The 19,970-nt window shown below is 35.8% G+C and overlaps 1 protein-coding gene across 3 annotated transcripts in view; it reads right to left on the bottom strand.

Moving 5' to 3' along the window:
• LOC138698026 (arylalkylamine N-acetyltransferase 1-like) overlaps positions 1 to 19,970 on the bottom strand; it is a 341,914-nt gene that overhangs the window by 21,734 nt on the left and 300,210 nt on the right. Inside the window, exon 1 of one of the 3 annotated variants that reach the window (XM_069823703.1) lies at positions 19,219 to 19,488. The exons of the other annotated variants lie outside the window; for them this stretch is intronic. Coding sequence (XP_069679804.1) covers positions 19,219 to 19,284 — 66 coding nt within the window. The 5' untranslated portion in view covers positions 19,285 to 19,488. Of the gene's footprint in view, positions 1 to 19,218; positions 19,489 to 19,970 lie in introns of those variants that run through there. 3 annotated transcript variants of the gene reach the window in all.

The following is a 19,970-nucleotide window of genomic DNA, read 5'->3' as shown; positions in this document are numbered from 1 at the left end:
CTTTACCCTACATAGATTTTTGTGAAACAGTAGTACATGTATCTACGCGTTGTTACATAATTCGATGATGTTTGGGTAAAGGAAGATAAGTCATAAAATGAGTTTTGAGTTAAATGAAAATTAAACATCGAATCCTTATTGTAAATAATTTTCTACTCAAATAAAACACATCAAATCTTTTGTTTTTTTGCACACTCATTTGTAGAATTTAACTTGTGTATTCCCCTGGGGAACGAAACTCCATTTGCACAAAAACATACTTAACCCATCGAATTATAGACCTACTTTAATTATTTTTTGTAAACATGCCTACAATTTCCACGAAAATCTCGACGGTTGGATATAAAGTAGCTCAAAGAAAATAAGCGTAAACTCTTTCTTTTTTATATCTATGGAAACAAACCCTGTACCTTGAAAAAATTGCAATTAAATTTGCGATAGAAAGAAGAAGTGTAGGGCAAGGTGGCGGCTTCAATTATTTTAATTTTAATATGCCATATGCTTATAAAATTGATATGAATATATAACAAGAATAAATAAATTCATCTGTGTAGAACAATTGAAGGAAATTTCCAAAGAACACGCAAAGAAACATTTTAAAGCGGTAGGAAGCAATGGTTTCAAGACTTTCAGTATTTTGTTGTGAGTGCTGAGAAGTAAGAAAGAACATGCATAATAGCAGCAGAAATTAGATGTCTGAAAAATGTAGCAACTTATATGCTTTTGGTCAAGAAACGTAATATAATGAAAATATAACCCTAGATCATATATACCCAGATTGCTCGGCCTTATAGGCTTTGACGGTAACAACTTTTGTCAGGCTTACTATGCTGCCATCTAGTTGTTACATAAGGAGTCACGTCATAACTCCCATTTGAATTGCATTAGCGACTGTACTGCCATCTCGTGTTCGTTTACGGCGGATGGGTGGCGATCCTGGCGGTTGTTCTCTTCAAAGAGCATAGGGATGAGCAATCTGTTGTATATGTGATCTGGGATATAACATAACAAACTGGTTGGAGCATGTTAATTGAATAGAGGATGATCAGATTTATATCGAAAGAAATTTTAACATAAAAGCCATAAGCCATAGGAAAAAAGAAATGTAGCTCTACTAAAAAATCGTAGGATGTAACAATGAGCATCTTCATGAAAATAATATTCCTTTTACATAAAATGATTCTGACATCACTAAAATAGCACACTCTACAAAAATATCAAAATAAATTTTGTCAAGTAATTATCGTGCGCGAAACTCCAGTTTCAAACAATCATATTTCTAAGTGCGCACAGATTCGAGTGCAGGCTGGTTGAAGAATGTAGAATTATCCTGGAAACCTTATCCAGAAGAAAAAGTGCAACTCATTTGGGCCCCAGGACACCCGACTTACTGACCAAGCATGGAACTTCCATCCAATGTTATGGTTCGGATACATTGCATTGACATCTCTAAATGTTTAACCAAACAGGCTCTAAAGAAGAAACTGATGTAAGATTTACTAAGAGCCTGGAGATCTACTCCAACCATGAGACAGGCTAATCTTCTTATTGAAGAACCAAAACCTGACTCAACTGAATAACTCCTGACTTTGGAAAGGAGAATTTTAAGATGGGTAACAGGACTTTTGACCGGACATTGTCATCTGGATAAGCACCTAATATATTGGGCCTTAATGATGACCCAACTTGTAGGAAATGTGGGATGTAGGCTGAGTCATTACTTCACATTTTACTGGATTGTCCAAGTTTAAGCCGAATCAGGCATCGTTATTTCGGAAAACACATGTTGTCACCCGTGGAATTTCAGGATAAGAAACCCAGTAGCAGTGCAAGGCTAGTATCGCATTGCGGTCTTCTGGGTTTATTTCCAGTTTATGGGTGCGCAATGGGCCATTTATACCTAAGTACTGTAATAGAAGGCTACACCCTTAATTTAGAAGAAGATCAGCTTAAAAATCATAGTCCAGACCCAAGAACAAAATTTGGGCTACCTGAATTAAGCACTGAGCATGAGAAATAGCCTATATTGTAACTGGAACTTTGAAAATTCAGGTGGCCCAAATTTTGTTTATGGGTCTATATTATTATTTTGGCCCCTAAAATATTAAATTTCAGCAGATTTTTTCATTCTCATTGAACAGTCTCAGTAACCACCTACTTGATGTAATGATTAGCTCGCCTGACTGTGAAGCAGGAAGTCCCGGGTTCGATTTCCGACTAGATCCAAGACATTTTTAAAAGCTGTAAGATTTGGAATGGCGTCTATTCATTCTCGTGATCGAAAAAAAAAAATGAGCAACGGCAGGTGACGAACTCCAGTTAAAGAAAAACCGATTAATAATTCGCAACACCAACAATGCAGCATCTCTATATCACGTAGTGGTTACGTAATTGACTACTAGATGGCAGGTGCTCTGCTCGGCTGTGGCTTCCCTGTGGCTGAAGCGGCAACGAATTGGAGTTGGAACAGCCTCAGTACTCATAAGCAGTGTTAAATAAAACAATTAAAATAATTAATTAGATGATACAGCTGTCATTATGTAAATCTCTAAACGATCTTCGAGTGGCTGAAAATATCCAAATATCATCATCATCATCATCATCATCATCATCATCATCATCATCATCATCATCATCATTGGTCTGGCAACCCATAGAGGGTCCTAGCCTTCCTCCCCAGAAGTTTATTCCAGTCTTCTCTGCTTCTAGCTTTAACTGTCCACATTCGTGCTCCAATAATTTTTGCATCCTCAGTTACATTATCCTCCCATCTATCCCTAGGTCTACCCTGGGATCTACTTCCTCCTGGGTTAGATATGAAGGCTCTTTTTGCAGGTCGCGAGTCCTCCATTCTTATAAGGTATCCAGCCCACTGTAAACGACCAATCTTTATGAATGCTATGATATCTGGATGATCATACAGATCATATAGTTCTTTGTTATATCTGATTCTCCAGTCATCATTTACTTTAACAAATAACAGGTCCATATATTGATTGCTCTAAGAATATTTCTTTCAAAAATACTGAGTCTTTTAATATCCTGTTTGTTCATAACCCGTTTCCGATGCATATGTCAGCACTGGCCTGAGTAAAGTTTTATAAATTCTGACTTTGCTTTGGATAGTTAGGAATTTGGATTTAATGTGTTTTAAGGGTCCATAGTAACATCTATTTGTTATTGATATCCTTCTCTTAATTTCAATACTGATATCCTTATTATGATTTATCAAGGAGACAAGATAAGTAAAGTGTTTTACGCATTCAAATCTATAATTCCCAATTATTAGATGGCCTGCCTTATTATTTTGTTTTCGGCTAGAGATCATGTATTTTGTCTTATTTTCATTGGTTTTTAAACCCATTTTCTCAGCTGCTGCCTCTAGAGAGATAAATGCCTCTGATAGTGCTTTCTGTGATCTTGCAATGATGTCTATATCATCCGCGTAAGCCAAGATTTGAACTGATTTATAGTATATTGTGTTTGTTCTTTGTATCCCTGAATCTCTAAGTACCTTTTCCAATGCTAGGTTAAATAGTAGACAAGCCAATGCGTCGCCTGTTTGGTCGGAAACCACATTGGTAATCTCCAATTACTTTTTCTGTATACTTGGAGAGTCTTTTATATAAAATATTTGAAAAAATTTATATACCGGTATATTACTAAGCAGACTAATGCCTCTGTAATTGAGTCATTCCATGTCAAATCAACAAATTGGCTGTGGCGCAACTTGTTCGGATACTGGTGAAAATTGTTCCAGTTATTGATTGATATTGACTATGAGTACAGGCAAAGTATTTTGTGCGAAATCCTACTCATTTCTTTGATATGCACGTGTGTGTACAGTACTTCATCCCTCGATATTCGTGTGCGCCTATTCGGAAAAAAATCCATAACTTACAAACGACTCGAAATTTCTCTGTCAAAGTTAGTGACAATATATTCAAGAACATTTTCTACTATTTAGTGATACAACAGTGGAAAAAAAGTTTATATTATAATGTAAATAAAACAAAATATACAAAAAATGGGTCAATACTTTTATGTTGTATAGAAGATAAAGGCAAGGTGAAATAATAACGAAATATTAGTCGTAAAGACATTAAAACATTCTGCATGCATGGAGAAATTTTGAACTTGTATTTCGCCTCCCTTCCGTATAGACACGTGTGTACATACATGCATGTTCAAACCTGCGCGGAGCAAGACTAAGCATGTCTTGGAGGTGACGCGGCACTCCACTGTCAGTCTCGGGATACGCAAACTACAGTATTTGTCATACCTGTGTACAGTAACGTTCACTTTCATAATTAAGTGGTATCATCAGTAAATCTATCATTAATTGTGGTAGCTGTGTGTTACCTTGGTTCGAGCTCGTCACAGCCGGGGCTGACATCACACCAGAATTAGCAACAAGACAAGTTACCAGACTAAGAACTGTTGGGTTATAGGTAAGTGAATTAAAACTGTGCGCCGTTATTTATAAAGTGCATATTTTACAGTAGTTTGACGTTAAGACATTTCTATTTCAGTGTATTTCACGGGTGACTCTAGAAGTAGGAAAATGTCCAAGGAAATGGATTCTTGTTCTGTAGGACAACTGACAGGTGATAGTTGTCACAAACTAACATATACCCAATCTATTGCCTTGTTGGACGTGAAAACCTTGCCTGATCAAGACAGACAATTATTGTGGTGCAGACTGAGGAAACCGAAGAACATAGAGACTGTTTGTTATCATCATCTGAAGATATACTGCAGCGACAAATATACACATCTCTTTGGACGTAAATGTTGTGATCCATATAGAAGACATAAGGCTGTTATTAAGAAGGGTTTACGACAGATAACAGAAGACCTCGTCAACAGAAAGAAAAAATTCTCTCTTATACCTGGACAGTGTGTATGTACAAATTGCTATACAAGATTACAAAATAGTAGTGATGATTCCGATGAATCAATGGACGATCAGCCATTCTCAGTACCGCCAGACGAAGAGCGAGAGTCAATAAATGTATCATTTTCACAAGTAGGAATATCACCCTTAAAGCAGAAGAGACTCAGCAGTGAACAAAAACATGCGCTAGGGAAGAGAAAGTTAGCACAAGCTTCATCAGCTATCAAAGGTAGACTGGAAAAAGCTCTTCAGGTTACATTAGATTCGAGTTCAAACAATTCAGAAAACGATTTGGTTGCTCTTGGTAGGGACTATAAGGACCTTCTTGACTGTGTTAAAAGTTCCTTACAAACGGCATTGACAGTTCAAGAGAAAATGCGACTAGTTTCAGTTGCGCCACGAAGCTGGTCATTAAAGAAAGTAGCTGAGGAATTTGGAGTATCAGAGTATATTGTAAGAAAGGCGAGATCACGTGGTTTGTTCTTTGATATCACAAAGAAGACTGGCCATCCCGTGCCTGAGAACGTTAAGACAGCAGTAGTTGAATTTTATGAAGATGATGATTATAGTCGCGTATGTCCCGGAAAAAAGGACGTTGTGTCTGTAAAAATGACTACAGCAGATTCTATTGTACGAGAGCAGGTGCAAAAGCGTTTAATATTGTGTAACTTGAAAGAATTGTACATATTATTCTGCGAGAAAACCCCTCACTTTCTATTGGGTTTTCCAAATTTGCCGAGTTGCGTCCAAAACACTGCATACTGGCAGGTGCAAAAGGAACACATACAGTGTGCGTGTGTGCAATACACCAAAATGTAAGACTCATGGTGCAAAGTTTAAAACACATACTGACAGTTCATGGAATGGATGAAAAAAGTCTCCTTCAAATGATGGTATGTTCTACACAAAATGAACCCTGTTCCTTATCAGGATGTGAAAAATGTCCTGGCCCTGGAAAAGCACGTGAATTCTTGCTGGAAAGTGGGGAAAGCATGCAGGACGTTGAATATAAACAGTGGGTGACAGTAGACCGATCTACATTGAAAACACTTGTTACACCATTCGGAGAATTCGTTGAAGAGCTCATTGATAAGATATGGGTAATTTATCGTCCTCATAGCTTCATTGCTCATAATCAGGCCCAATATTCGAAGCAGTGCAAAGAAACACTAAAGAAACACGAATGTGTAGTACTGGTTGATTTTTCCGAAAATTATACATTCATAGCTCAAGATGTGGTTCAAGGCTATCACTGGACAAATGACCAGGCGACACTCCACCCGGTAGTTATTTATATGCACCAGGATGAAACACCAACTGTTCCCAAGCCCGTTTCTCTATGTATAATAAGTGACTGTTTGATGCATGTAACCAGTACTTTTTACCATTTCCAGAAAGTGTTAATTCAACACCTCAAAACATTAGATGACAATATGAAGAAAATTTTTTACTTTAGTGACGGAGCCGCATCTCAGTATAAAAACAGGAAGAATTTTGTTAATTTAGTTCATCATGAAAATGATTTTGGAATAGATGCAGAATGGCATTTTTTTTGCCACAAGCCATGGGAAAAGCCCTTGTGACGCTATTGGTGGGACAACGAAAAGACTAGCAACAAAAGCCAGCTTGCAGCGTCCATATATGGGCCAAATTTTGTCGGCCAGAGATCTATACAAATTTGCAAATGAATATATTGCTGGAGTGAAATATTTATATGTCAGTAAAGAAGACATTCGTCTCACGGAAGTGGAACTGATGGAACGATTTAATAACTCTGTACGAATTCCTGGTACAAGAGAAAACCACTCATATGTACCATTAGATGACAGACATTTGAGAGTTTCCAGAGTTTCAGTGTCATGTAAATTTGTTGATATATCTGTAATAAAGTAGGCATGAAGTATAATGAGTAAGTAGGCCTGAATATGCAATAAAAATGTCATAGATCAGAGTCAGTAAAATTCATTGTCAATTATGCATGTCAATGATAGAAATATTGTATCTCTTCCAAGAATGGAAAATACAAGCCAGTTTTTTTTGTATTGATAGTACAGATAATGAATAATCTCCTGTAAAAATGTCATAATGTTTTCCATGTGCCCTTTCACACAATAAATTAAACAAAAATACTTGAAAAAATATATTTTGTTTTAATTTCAGCCAAGGTCGAACAGTAGATCAAGATGTCTCACAACTCAGAATGAGGCAATACAACACCACTATAACTGGAAGAAATTTCGTGAATTTCTCTGCAGTAGTTCGTCTGTAATTAATTTTTTTCCTTTCAGACAGAGTGTCAAGAGTCTGTACACCCCAGCATACTCAATTGTACATTTCTCGAAAACTACTGTCCCATAGAACAAAATACTGTGTTTCCCTGCCTATGATACTTCAATAATTGTTCAGACTAAGTTTCACTCAAATTTGGAATTTGACCGCCACAAGTTTTCGGCGAAATTTGTTGATTTGAGATGGAATGACTCAATTACCACATTCCAGGGAGTCCCCCCTATTTTAATATAGGGCAGATGATACTAATACTCCAGTCTTTAGGGATCATTTCATTTATCCAGATGTATCCAAATATTATAGAGAGAATTAATGAAACACACGATAAACAAACTGGTTAGGCAGTGAGAAATCTTGCTACACATTAGCCTACAATGCGATATGCGAGTGTTTTGTCGTAATATGGTTTATAGTTTGATGCATAAGTTATACAATATTTTTAAATTTATTTCACAATTCTGTTGTAGGCTACTGATTGTGAAGGTCTGGAATTTGACTACTGGACGGTGACAAATGACTGTCGATAATGTTTGAATATATGATTCTTCAGCAAATGGGAGCACGTGAAGAAAATTGTCTGCCGGAAGGTTTATTTGACGGTCGAGTAGCTCAGTGGCTACGGATTGGAAGATCCGGGTGATGACGGGATTTTCTCGTTGCCAAATTTTCAGAACGGCCCCGAGGTTCGCTCAGCCCCTATCAAATCGAATACCCGATCCTTCCAGGGAGTTAAAGGCGGTCGGAGCGTGGAGCAGACCACACCAACTCACTCTAGTGCCGAGGTCAAGAAAGCATGAAGCTCTACCTCCATGCCCCCACCCAAAGTGCCTTCATGGCAAGCTTATTTACTCTGGCATAACATTGTTGGCAACAAATAGTATGAACGTTGACAAGAAATGTTATTTTTCTGAAAGGTGTTTGAACCAATCCAACATTATTGACAGAATTTAGTTCAGTTCAAGATGCTGAAAGGAAAAGTTTGAACCATTTTGAGGAATAGACTTCTCCAGTTCCGCTTTCTCTTATTTCTGTGTTTCCCTTTTTAGTTCACATAACACTGTGCCATTACCCTCTTAATTTTTTTCTACCTCAACTCACTCTTCATATTTAACGCTTCTGAAATTTCTTTCACATATTATCATGTTTCTTGTTTTTATTTTATAGTCCTCACACTTATCTCTATATATTTCTACGAAAACAACTACATGTTCTCATTTCCATTACATATTTGAATATAAGTACGATAGTAATCAATAAATCTAATAGCCCTACACAAGACTGAAAGCACACAAACTTGAGCTTTAAGCAAAATTGAATGCTCATAAGACATAACTATGTTGACAACAATGTTTCGCCGATGTAAATGCCCTTAACAATGTTGTCAACACATGTTTCCAACATTTCTTTCGTGTTTACCGCTCGTTGACGGAAAAATATTTGTTGTTGTCAACATGTTGCCAGTATGAATGTTGCCAACATTTACACACAGCATTTTCGCACAGCTCCTCGGCTGACTCCTCCCTCTGGCACTATAAATTAAGGAGCTGGGTACCCTCAGATATCATTTAACCCTGAAGATGAGGAAACTGAACATCCTCGATACGTCGGTGGATCACCGACTTACGACCTGGCTGGAAGCCCGAGAAAATTTCGAATTATTTACAATTCCTTTTTAACATTTTTGTTGACAATCTAATTATGTTGTCACCAATGTTACGCCGGTAAATGCGCCTATAGATAATTTTATTCTTGTTGGATCCTGGAAATTCAACCGGACTGCCTGAACAGAAAGTATGTGAGTTTTCTACGTTCTGTCACTTATATAGGGGACAGCTATCTTCTGCTACTTTATAGTACACAGATTGAAATAAAAAATGAAAGAAAGAGTATGGAATAACAGGCCTGAATCGGGACTTGCCCGACTAAAAGACCAGAACTTCTTTTTATGCGCAAAAACATTATGACGTCATGAAACGTCATACACTTCCACCTGTACGACGCGACGTAAGCACTCATAAGCAAGCAGTCTTCAATGATCTCCGATCTTAAAAATCATCTCTATCTCTTTCGTATACTGGTTCTTCTGCATTTTTTCTTGATCTTCTTTTTCTCTTAGTTTATTCTCTTACTTTCATTCTTTATCTTTATTCCACTATCCGATTCGAAGCTCTTCGTCTTAAATTCATTTACTTTCGCCATCACTTAATTTACAACGATTTCAAGAGAGGCAGAATTTGTAGCATAATAAAATGAAAGCATAATACAAAGCTTTCAATGTAAGAGTGGACCCACCATAGTTAAACATCATATATTGGAAATTATGTCCTTCTGTTTCAATACACTTGTCCACAACAATTGGTTGTTGTGCTGTTAACAATTATGACGTATATTACTATTGTCCACATCTGTGGAGTAACGGTTAGCGCGTCTGACCGCGAAACCAGGCGGTCTGGGTTCGAATTCCGGTCGTAATAAGTTACCTGGTGGAGGTTTTTTCCGGGGTTTTCCCTCAACCCAATACGAGCAACTTTCGGTGCTGGACTCTGGACTCATTTCACCGGCATCAACTTCATTTCATTCAGACTCTAAATAGCCTTAGATGTTGATACAGCGTCGTAAAATAACCCTATAATATATATTACAAATAAAATATACACATAGTTATGGTATGTACCGTTCAATGTGCGGTGTTATTTTAAATTGAACGCATTGCATAATTATATAACACTTTCATGTAAACGTGATTTTGGTACGAGATAAAATTCAAATAAGTCTAAAACTTCGAAAAAAGTTGATATTCATCGAGAGCTTATAAAACCCAAAATTTAAAGCAAATAGAATAATAAAAATAATTAAATTGCCTACCTTCTTGACATTTATGATATAAAGCAAGGAGTACATTAGAACAAGGAGTGCGAATAGAATGAACAATTTATCCACCACTGGCCAGAGTAATGATGTGGTAGGATGAATGAAGCAGTGATCAGTGAAAATCGAAATAGTAGGAGAAAATCAACAAACATTTTAAGGAACTTAGAAAAGGTTGTGAGGTTCAGATCTGTCTTCAGACAGTTGACTAAAACAACAGGAAAGGTTTGGCTTTTAATGTCTTGCATGGGAAACTGTCACTTCCAGTTCTATCTTATTACAGAGAAGTAGACACTGTTCACTCCGTAATTTACGCTAGAGAGCTTGCAGGTTGAAATAAATACATTTAGTTCGATTTCTATCACACCAAATTACTTAGGCCTATCTATTTAGACCAGAGATTCTGTAATGTATTTATAATGTGGCCTATAGCTCCGCAAATATTAAATTCTCCATTTGAATTAAACCCTTAAAAAAAAGAAGTTCTTTCACTTCACGTCGTACCTCTTTTTCCCATGAACTTCATAGGTGAATTTATTTTTCAATACCGGATAGGTGAGATGTAGTATATAGGTATATTTATGAATACAAATGCAACTGTTCGAAAACTTTTTAATTATAGAGTCAGAGGTAGAAGGAATCGGAACTTCGATGTAAAATATTGATTGAACACTTCAAATTTTACCAGTAACTCAATTGCAAACATAAATACTCTTTTTCAACCCTGAACTCGGAAACATACATCCATACAGCCTAATCCTTGTAGCTGATGACGATGATAATGATGTTGATAAGCTTAGTTGTTGTAAAATGTAATTTTTAGAATCAAATATAATAATTACGTATAAATTTGTGTTAATTAGAAAATGAGGATATAAATTCTTATAGATATATAGATGAACACAACTTTTCGTCCGTAAGTAGACTACGGAAGTTATCCATGTGATACAATGTATCTTCTCTTTGTGTACGTAATTTTTGTAACCAGTAACATACATTAACAACGTTCATCTCGTAGTTTTACATGTGTGTCCGTGTACGAACTAACTGGTCAAACGTGTCTTCGCCTTCTTTTGTTTTATTGTAGAAGTAGAAGGAAATTATTTGTAATTATTATGTACCGTAAATAATACTATTGCGCTTTGCCCTTTGTTTGAACACCAGAATTACTAGTTTTTGTTGGTTGAATGTAAATTTACTTACTCCACGTGTTTTAATTTTTGAAAGATGGAGGTGTCTCGGGATTGACTTCCGAACGAATTCTTATCCTGTGAGGCACTTCACACAATTAACATTTTACACCAGCTTCGTCAGAAATATCGAAGTCTGAATCATCCGACCACAATGAGAACACTAGAAAACAATTTGTGGATGACGCATAGACTGGAGACAAGACATTTCGAAGTCAAAACTATGTATTAGATTACTGGAAGGAAATTCTGATGTAAATGAACAAATGAATAGCATTGACTAACAGAACTTACAAATCCGAAAATAACGGTGAAAAATGATGCACGTTGTCAAGGGCATACTTTCAGTTGAAATGACTTAACGGATCACTTTAGTGGTTGTGTAAGACTGTATTTATGGATAACAATGCTTCATTTGGAACCCTAATTAAGCCCGCTGTACGTTCCAGAAAGTGCTGCCTTAACAAGTACATATAGTTGTTAAGTGTCAGAAGTGTGAAGTAGCGGCATCACTAAGCTCCTTCAACTCTTTGCGAGCAAACAAGTATATAAAGTCGCAGATTGACATGCTTTCGAATTTTATTTTCAGCGAACCGTTAATGAATATTTTCAGCAGATTTTCTATTAATTTAAGGAAATATCAGTAGAATTGATGGTGATAGTGTAAAATTGCTTGTAGTCCAATCTTCGGTGTTGTCTTCTGTTTTAATTTCTGGAAAGTATTTCGAAAACTGTATCCTGAGATTTTCCAACGGGTATTTGATTGTTTACAAACAGGCTGTTCAAATGGCACTATTAACTGTAGGATCATGATATTATTAGCATAACAAGTACAGCTGCAAGATTTTGATCAAAATTGTATGATTTTGCGTCCAGGTCTTACGCATGTAACCCTGAATCTGAGCCTGGTCATTCAATATTTATCATGGAATAATATGTACTGTATACGGTTTTTTAAAAAAAGTAATAGTAATCCGTGGCGCTACAGCCCATGAAGGGCCAAGACCGACCAGCCGGCTGCTGGCCTCACGGCCACATGCCGAAGCAGAGGTGGACGATTATCCAATCAGAATGGAGGTATCGTGTGGTCAGGACGATGAGCCCCCCAGCCGTTATAGCTGGTTTGCATAACCGGATTTCGCTACCTATCGTAGCTCCCCAAGTGCATCACGATGCTGGGTGGGCACCGGTCCCATACCCTAAACGAAATTTCATGAGAAAATTTCTTCCCCCATGAGGACTCGAACCAGCGCGCATTCCGTAACGCGAGTCCTAGGCAGGATGCCTTAGACCACGACGCCACAGCACTTCTTTACATGTAATGGTGTACCTCACATTTCTCTGTATCCGGTGCTACAATTAACATTTTTTTTTTTTTTTTTTTTTTTTTTTTTTTTTTTTTTTTTTTTTTTTTTAAGTTTCTCCGGTTGAATACCACTGCATATAGCCAATTGTCTAGTTAGTCTCCTAAATTTAGGCAACTCATCATGCCTGTGGTTTTCCTAAGGTCTACGACAAATGTCGGGATGAGCCCTAAAAGTATTAATTGGACCATGGACCTACATAATTCCCAATTCGTATGAGTATTGGCATTTTACAAATGTACTCCTTCACAAATTGGAACCATGACTTTCGCGTGCTTTTGGGAACTTATGAACAAGCTAACTCTGCTTCATTCATTCAGTCTAAGGGCTCGTCTCCCTTCAACTAGTGAGGACTGAGATGCTCGTCCTCCTCTACGTCTCGGCTAGCAGCTTAGGGGATCCTGCCCTGCTGCTGTGAAACCTTGTTTCGGATAATGCCTGCTCCCTTAAAGTGGTACCTAATAGGTTATGTACGTATATCTTTCGACTTTTGTTCCTCAACAATTTTCTAGGTTTGTTCAATGGAACGGCGACAAACGGAGTGGGAAAAGTGACTTACCGCCTTGGAGCTCACATTGTTTCTTACACACAGCACCAAATCCGTTTGCAAGGACGCGCTCTCGCGTAACGTTTAGTTGTTCGTCTCTCTCTGGTTCCCTCATTGTCATTGCCAGTAAGTGTTATATAACAATTTTAACGTTTCATTTCAGTCCAAGAAAATGTACATTAACAAAAGAAGCGATGAACCCATTCGTGCAGAAGCGTGTTAAACTCGTTTCCCTATTGAAGCTATCTTGCCTAAGCCAATGACAGAACATGAAGGGCTTCCCTCTTACCACTCCATTACATCCTCATCGATGATTTCACTCGTGATTTACTTCGACGTACAGTGTTGTAAGAAGGGGGTATCGCCCACAGTGGAAACGCTTACAAAAATAATGCAGATGTGGGTATATTTATGACCTTCATTCCAGGAAAGAAGGCCATTATGTTTTGTCACGAAGTAGGCTATATATACTAAATTCTCTGCTGGTGAACATCTCAGTATGATCTTAAAATGACCCACATTAACTGCCTTTCATAATTATGTATATTTCGTGTTAATCTAGTTGTTATCTTAAGGATGTTGAATAGTCTATATTCTGTACATTAACCATTTTAAATCGGAGAAAATGTAAATAGTGAGGGTTATAAAATAATAAATTGGGAAAATAAAAGTGAAAAGTGTAGCAAAAAATGTCCATCCACAAGAGTCAACTATCAGAGAACACAGCACGAGTTAACATTCAGTAAACACAGCATAGGCACAGTCTAGTATATAAAGTCGCGAAGCTCAATACGTAGTAAATATGCAAACATTAGATAGTTGCTCACCACTAGGATCGCTAATATCGCCTCATTACAGGCAATGCAAAATAGTACCGTCACAGTCTATTGTTTCTAGCCCCTCAAAACTCAAGCTTCGTGACTGTATATAGTAGACTGTGGCATAGGTGTGCGATCGGCAGAGAAGAGAATGACTGATGCGCAGTCAGGGTTGCCAGATCAGTAAAGTTAGAATATCGTAGCAACATTGAATTGAATTGAATTGAATTGAATTTGAATTTAAGAGAGGGGGTACTGCCACAGTCTAGTACATACAGTCACGAAACTTGAGTTGTGAGAGTGCTAGGAACAATTGACTGTGCCGGTACTGTTTCGCATTATCTGTAATGAGGCGATATTAGCGATCCTAGTGGTTAGCAGCTATCTATGGATGCATATTTACTACGTATTGAGCTTCGTGATTGTATATACTAGACTGTGGTACTACGGTCCATCACTGCGACCTGATCAGATCTATTGCGCTGACCCTCAAGCTAGACTCAATCCCAACCCACATCGGGTGACGACACCAAGGTTCGCTGCACACCCAGGTTTCGAGCAGGAAATTCCACTCGTCCCTAGGCCAGAATGACGCCGGATTGGAGAATTGTTGACGAAATAATGTAGATGCCTAATATGGGGAAACGGGAGAACTCCGAGAAAAATTCCAACTGCTACATATTCGCCACAAGTGTCACTATAGATCAACCTTAAAAATATAGTATTTTATACGTTTTTATGGAAAAAATGTCCCCTAGTTAGGAACCACTGGTTTAGAATAGCCTATATATGTGTGTTGCGTAATTTTGAATTAAAATTTTAGTGTGTCACATGTTGAAAAAGGTTGAGAAACGCTGCTGTATATGAAATCTAATTAGAGAAAGAAAGAGTAGCCTACTCGCTCGAGATAGAAAATAACGGCTAATTCAGATTAACAGCTTCAGTGGCGGCATGAAAATTGAGAGACGTGAGTGTGGTCAATGTTGGTTAAAACAAACAACCATAATTTTAAGTAATGTAATTTAAATACTGAAAATAATTAATTATAAAAGTATTGGTCATAAAATACATTCTTGAAACATACAATTAATCAAACGTGTCTCAAGTATCCATTTGGAATCTCAGGAGCAAAAACGTGGGAACGTGAAAAACGTTTCCGCACGATTGCACAGGTTGGGATAGTCGGTTCATATTTCCAATGGAACCATGAAAAGTTACGCGCAAGAACGTTGCCGTATGCTAATGAATGACTGAATTATCAATCAGCCCGTGATGTCATTAATGATGTCATTCCAGTGACATAAATTCTAGCAACAAAACAAAATAGTTATGGAAAGAAAAGTAGAAACATAATCAAGGTCGTCCAGCTGCGAGCTGTTTTGCATGTTATGAGTTTGTCACAGCATATTGTTTTCTGCTTAATTCTTGCGAATGCCAACGAAGTGTAGGCTACATAGCAAAATACGTCATTTGCAATGGAAGAAAATCGTTAATGAGGAGAAAAGAAATGGTTTTCTTATATCAAGAAGAGATAAATTTTAAATATTTTCGGTTAATAAGAAAAATTCCAGCATGACATTATTTTGTATCAACCCAGGGGGTATGTCAGCTCACAACGTCTTGCTAAAGAAGAGGTGGTTTACTTCGTGTATATAGGTTTTCTGTATTATTATTATTATTATTATTATTATTATTATTATTATTATTATTTTTATTATATTATTATTATTATTATTTTTATTATATTATTATTATTATTATTATTATTATTATTATTATTATTATTATTATTATTATTCCACTGTTGTCACAGATTCATGTATTCCAGTTTGAATAATTTATGTAGTTGAAATGGAACAAAACTGTAAAAATTCAGTGATATTTTTTTCTGTAGTGCTTAAATTGTTGGGCAAAAATTATAACGGAAAACGTATACAGAATATATTACAGAAATATTCAGTAGTTACGGTTTTAAATTCTTTAATCATGCTTGGAATTCACACAGGAAGTGTAGAAAAGTGAAAGGAAAATCGTTTGTTGTTTTTAATCTATTACAAGTTATTTTAAAAGTATATGTTGGCAACATTTCCCGGAACACCGCGCCTGTGGCGAACCCTTACCTCATCAATTGGACGTGTGACAATTCACACGATGTTTTGATATCAAACAAATAGCATGTAGATGTTCCTGGCAAGAACTCTACACTTAATTTCTTGCTACCATTTATAAATAGCTTCTTTAATAGTGCCATTTGTGAAGAGATATTTTATATGCCTACATAACAATGATTCTTTTTAAAAGAAAGGAGTGTGCAGTTCAGTTACGGTTTATTTAGGGAGTACTCTCTTAGATTTAAAATTACAATTTAAAAATATATGTACAGATAGGGAAGAACAGTTATTATTATTATTATTATTATTATTATTATTATTATTATTATTATTATTATTATTATTATTACTACTATTACTTCTATTACTACTATTAAGTTTACAAGCTCAAAAACAACAATGTTTGAGAATTAACTTAAATTTACAATAAATTAGAAATATTGTGATGTTAGTAATGTTTTACACACGTCGTGAGTAGTGTAAACAATACTTATCCAAATATGATGCTTCGATTATGGAACAAAGATGTTCAGATAATATCTTGTAACTTTCTAAGCCATCAGTAACAATGAGTGTGATTTTAGCTTGCACATTCCATGCGAATTGTTTCTATTTTCCTGTTTTCTTCTCATGTTTTTAACAGCTGGAATTGCAACCTCGATAATCTGGCAATTGGCGTTATTTTCTCGGAATATAAAATCTCGTTTACAAGAATAATAATACAGTCATATAATAAATCCCCTTTTTAATGAATGCACACTTTCAAAAACATTTGAAAGATTGTTGGGCTATAATGTTTTTCTTTCATTTAGGCTATTTGTTTTTATGATTGTATAAAGTTGTTGTAAGGGCGTTTTTATTTAACTTAATTTAGTTTCCATATATACAGGGTGATTTATGAGGATTCACCGCCACTTACGGAGCTTATTTCCAAAGATATTCTGAGCAAAAAAGTCATATAGCCTATACATTTGTTCTAATTTCAATATTTTTATTAGTAAAATACATTTTTTCTTTAGTTTTACGGGTAAAAAAAAATTAAAAATAGAGAATAAACTATTAAGAAGTGTCATTTCTTTAATTGGTTAGTGTTCTGAAGCTAAAAATTTATTGTTAATTGCTTTGTACAGATTTTATGTTTCAATTTTTAACTAAAAATGACATCAATCTTACGCACTTATCACATCAAATGTTACAAATCATACGACTTTAGGAACTTGAATTTTTACAGTTTAATTCTGCATCCTAAAGTACAGTGTTAAAGAATTTACAAGAGTGGCGCTATTTGTAACAATTGTTGTGATAAATGCGTAAGAAAATGTAATTTTGTTGTTAAAAATCGAACAAAAATTCTGTACGAAGTAACTATGGAATTCACAACACATTTTTAGCTTCAAAATACTAGCTAATTAAAGAAATGATACTCCTGAATAGTTCATTCTTTATCTGTAATATTCTTTCACCCTTAAAACTCAAGAATAATGGTATTTTACAAACAATTTCAAATTAGTGTAACTCTGAAAATATTGAGATTAGGACAAATGTTTATATGACATTTTTTGCTCAGAATGTCTACGGAAATAAACTCCGTAAGGGACGGCAAGTCCTCGTGAATCACCCTGTATATATATATTCTATGTTAGAAATAAAGTAACTTCATTAACTACTAAAATAAATCATTTTCCCATATCTATCACAAAATAAATCTAATTAAGTAAAATTTAATAAAGAAAAGTACTACGATGGGCTTTGAGTCATATTCTTAGTAAACGATCTTATTATAAAGTGTTTGTAATTAATTTTAACTGTTTCGTGACTGAAGAATATATATATATATATATATATATATATATATATATATATATGTGATATAGATTATCATTGTCATAATATAGCATATATACTATGATCATTTTAAATTAAATTTGTGATCATAAAAATATGTTTATGTTTTACACTTATTTCCCTACAAGAGTAAAGATGTTTTATTTTAATTGCTTTATGTTATCCTATATTGAAAATAAGTTACCCAGAATAAGACAATCTAAGGACTAATTTTTTTCTTACACGAAGAGTACGTTTCGTATAATTCAAGTAATGCCATTACTGTATGACTACGATAACTTTACATCCTATGAGGGATGGTAGGAGTTGTGAGCAAAGTTATCGGATTTGGTGAATAGAACACGAGGGGAAGTGAGTATACAGTAAAGCATAAAATAACGTGTCAATTGACAATGACATTCTTACAGCGATGAACATTTTTTCACATTAATAATAATAATAATAATAATAATAATAATAATACACTATAAGTAATTAAGTACACAGGTTCTACACCTATCTTAGTAACTTTTAAAAGTTAAAATGGCGCCAGGCACGTTTTCTCCTAATTCCCTTTCATACCTTTTTGGTTAATTCGCATATTTTTTCTAAATCCTTGTTAATGTGGTCGTACTGCACTTGGAGTTCTAGAATTTGATAGAAAAATTAACTAAATAAGTTTATAATCTAATTAGTGTGATCCCAAAACTAGCTCAGTCCACTTGGCCACTTGATACATGGTTATGTTTGACACCACTATCATATTTCAAGCTTGTTTTCTTCCAAAACAACGACAATACTTGTCTAAAAGTTTGTGTTATTATGCATGTCACTTGAAAACTCGTTCAGTGCGTAGACCGGTAGATAAAAAAAGTCCTTTCATAAAAATGGACTTAATGCGTTTTGGGATCACACTCTTCAATTATTATTATTGTCTACAGAGAATTTTTCTGTTTGTTTCTGTAAACAGAATGTACTGATGTATCTATTACAAAAATGTTGTTCTCTTCTTGAATTTGTGACCTCTCAAAATCATTTAGCTCGAATTATAAAACCGGAAATTTAAGAAAAAAACATACGGATGGTGTCTAAGTTTTTTGTGAGACATTTCGTTGAAATCTCTTTGAAAATTGGTCGAATGACTTTCTCCGCACTATTCAGTATACAGGTTTCGTTTGCCAAGAATTTACGTGATTTTAGTAGTTATTATGTTGAAGATAGTTAAATTAATGTCACGAGAAATTTGTATTTAAGAAATTAAAAATTTTCCTGAAATACAATATATTTATTGTAATAACTCGATGCCTTACCGTAGACCTCCATCGGTGGCTTTGAAAAGGCTCAGAATTTACAACTCGTTCAAACTTCATATCCATTTTGATCAAGTCTGTCACTTGTTAGCCAGAGGAATATATTGGATGGGCGGTTACACTCGTTGCTTCGCAGCTGATTCTGGTTCCCGCGATCTCGGACGGCGCTTCCTGCTCCTTACTGATGCAGAATCTCCAACAGCAGACACTGAAGTGTTGAATGGAGGTTAAGAAACTACTGCTGTACCTGCCTTCTTACACTGTCCCGCGGCTCGTATATATACATACAACACGATTCCGTCCCCCTCTCAAGGTTAATGACGTAACACACTCTGCCAATCACGTTCTTGCGAGATGGATTGTTTACATATTCACATGTTTATCGCTGGAGTACAGAAAAAGGCGGGATGCAGGAACAGTCCTGTTAGTCTGTATATGGGATACAGATGGGCATAACGAAGCTGCTGCACGCTGGTGGGAGGAGTCGCGTTCAAAGACACGACAACTGGGCAGTCGCGATTTCAGTTTCGCAGATCACGTATGAAGAATGTGGCGATTTTCTGTTCAAAATATCCACACTTGACATATCTCTATCATATGATCACAATTACCTCAACCCTCATTTTGCTCATATTATGAAGAACTTTTTATTCTACATATACGAGTTAAAATCCTGACTTGTTCAAATTTTTGATGAGCGGGGACAGTTTTGGCAGGTTCTCTTGGAAAGCCTTGTTTATGCTATTGAATGG

This window comes from Periplaneta americana, chromosome 4 (assembly GCF_040183065.1).
Source record: "Periplaneta americana isolate PAMFEO1 chromosome 4, P.americana_PAMFEO1_priV1, whole genome shotgun sequence".
NCBI classification, from domain to species: Eukaryota; Metazoa; Arthropoda; class Insecta; order Blattodea; family Blattidae; genus Periplaneta; species Periplaneta americana.
Note: the sequence above shows the minus strand (reverse complement) of the source record. Positions and strands in the feature narration are given on the sequence as shown.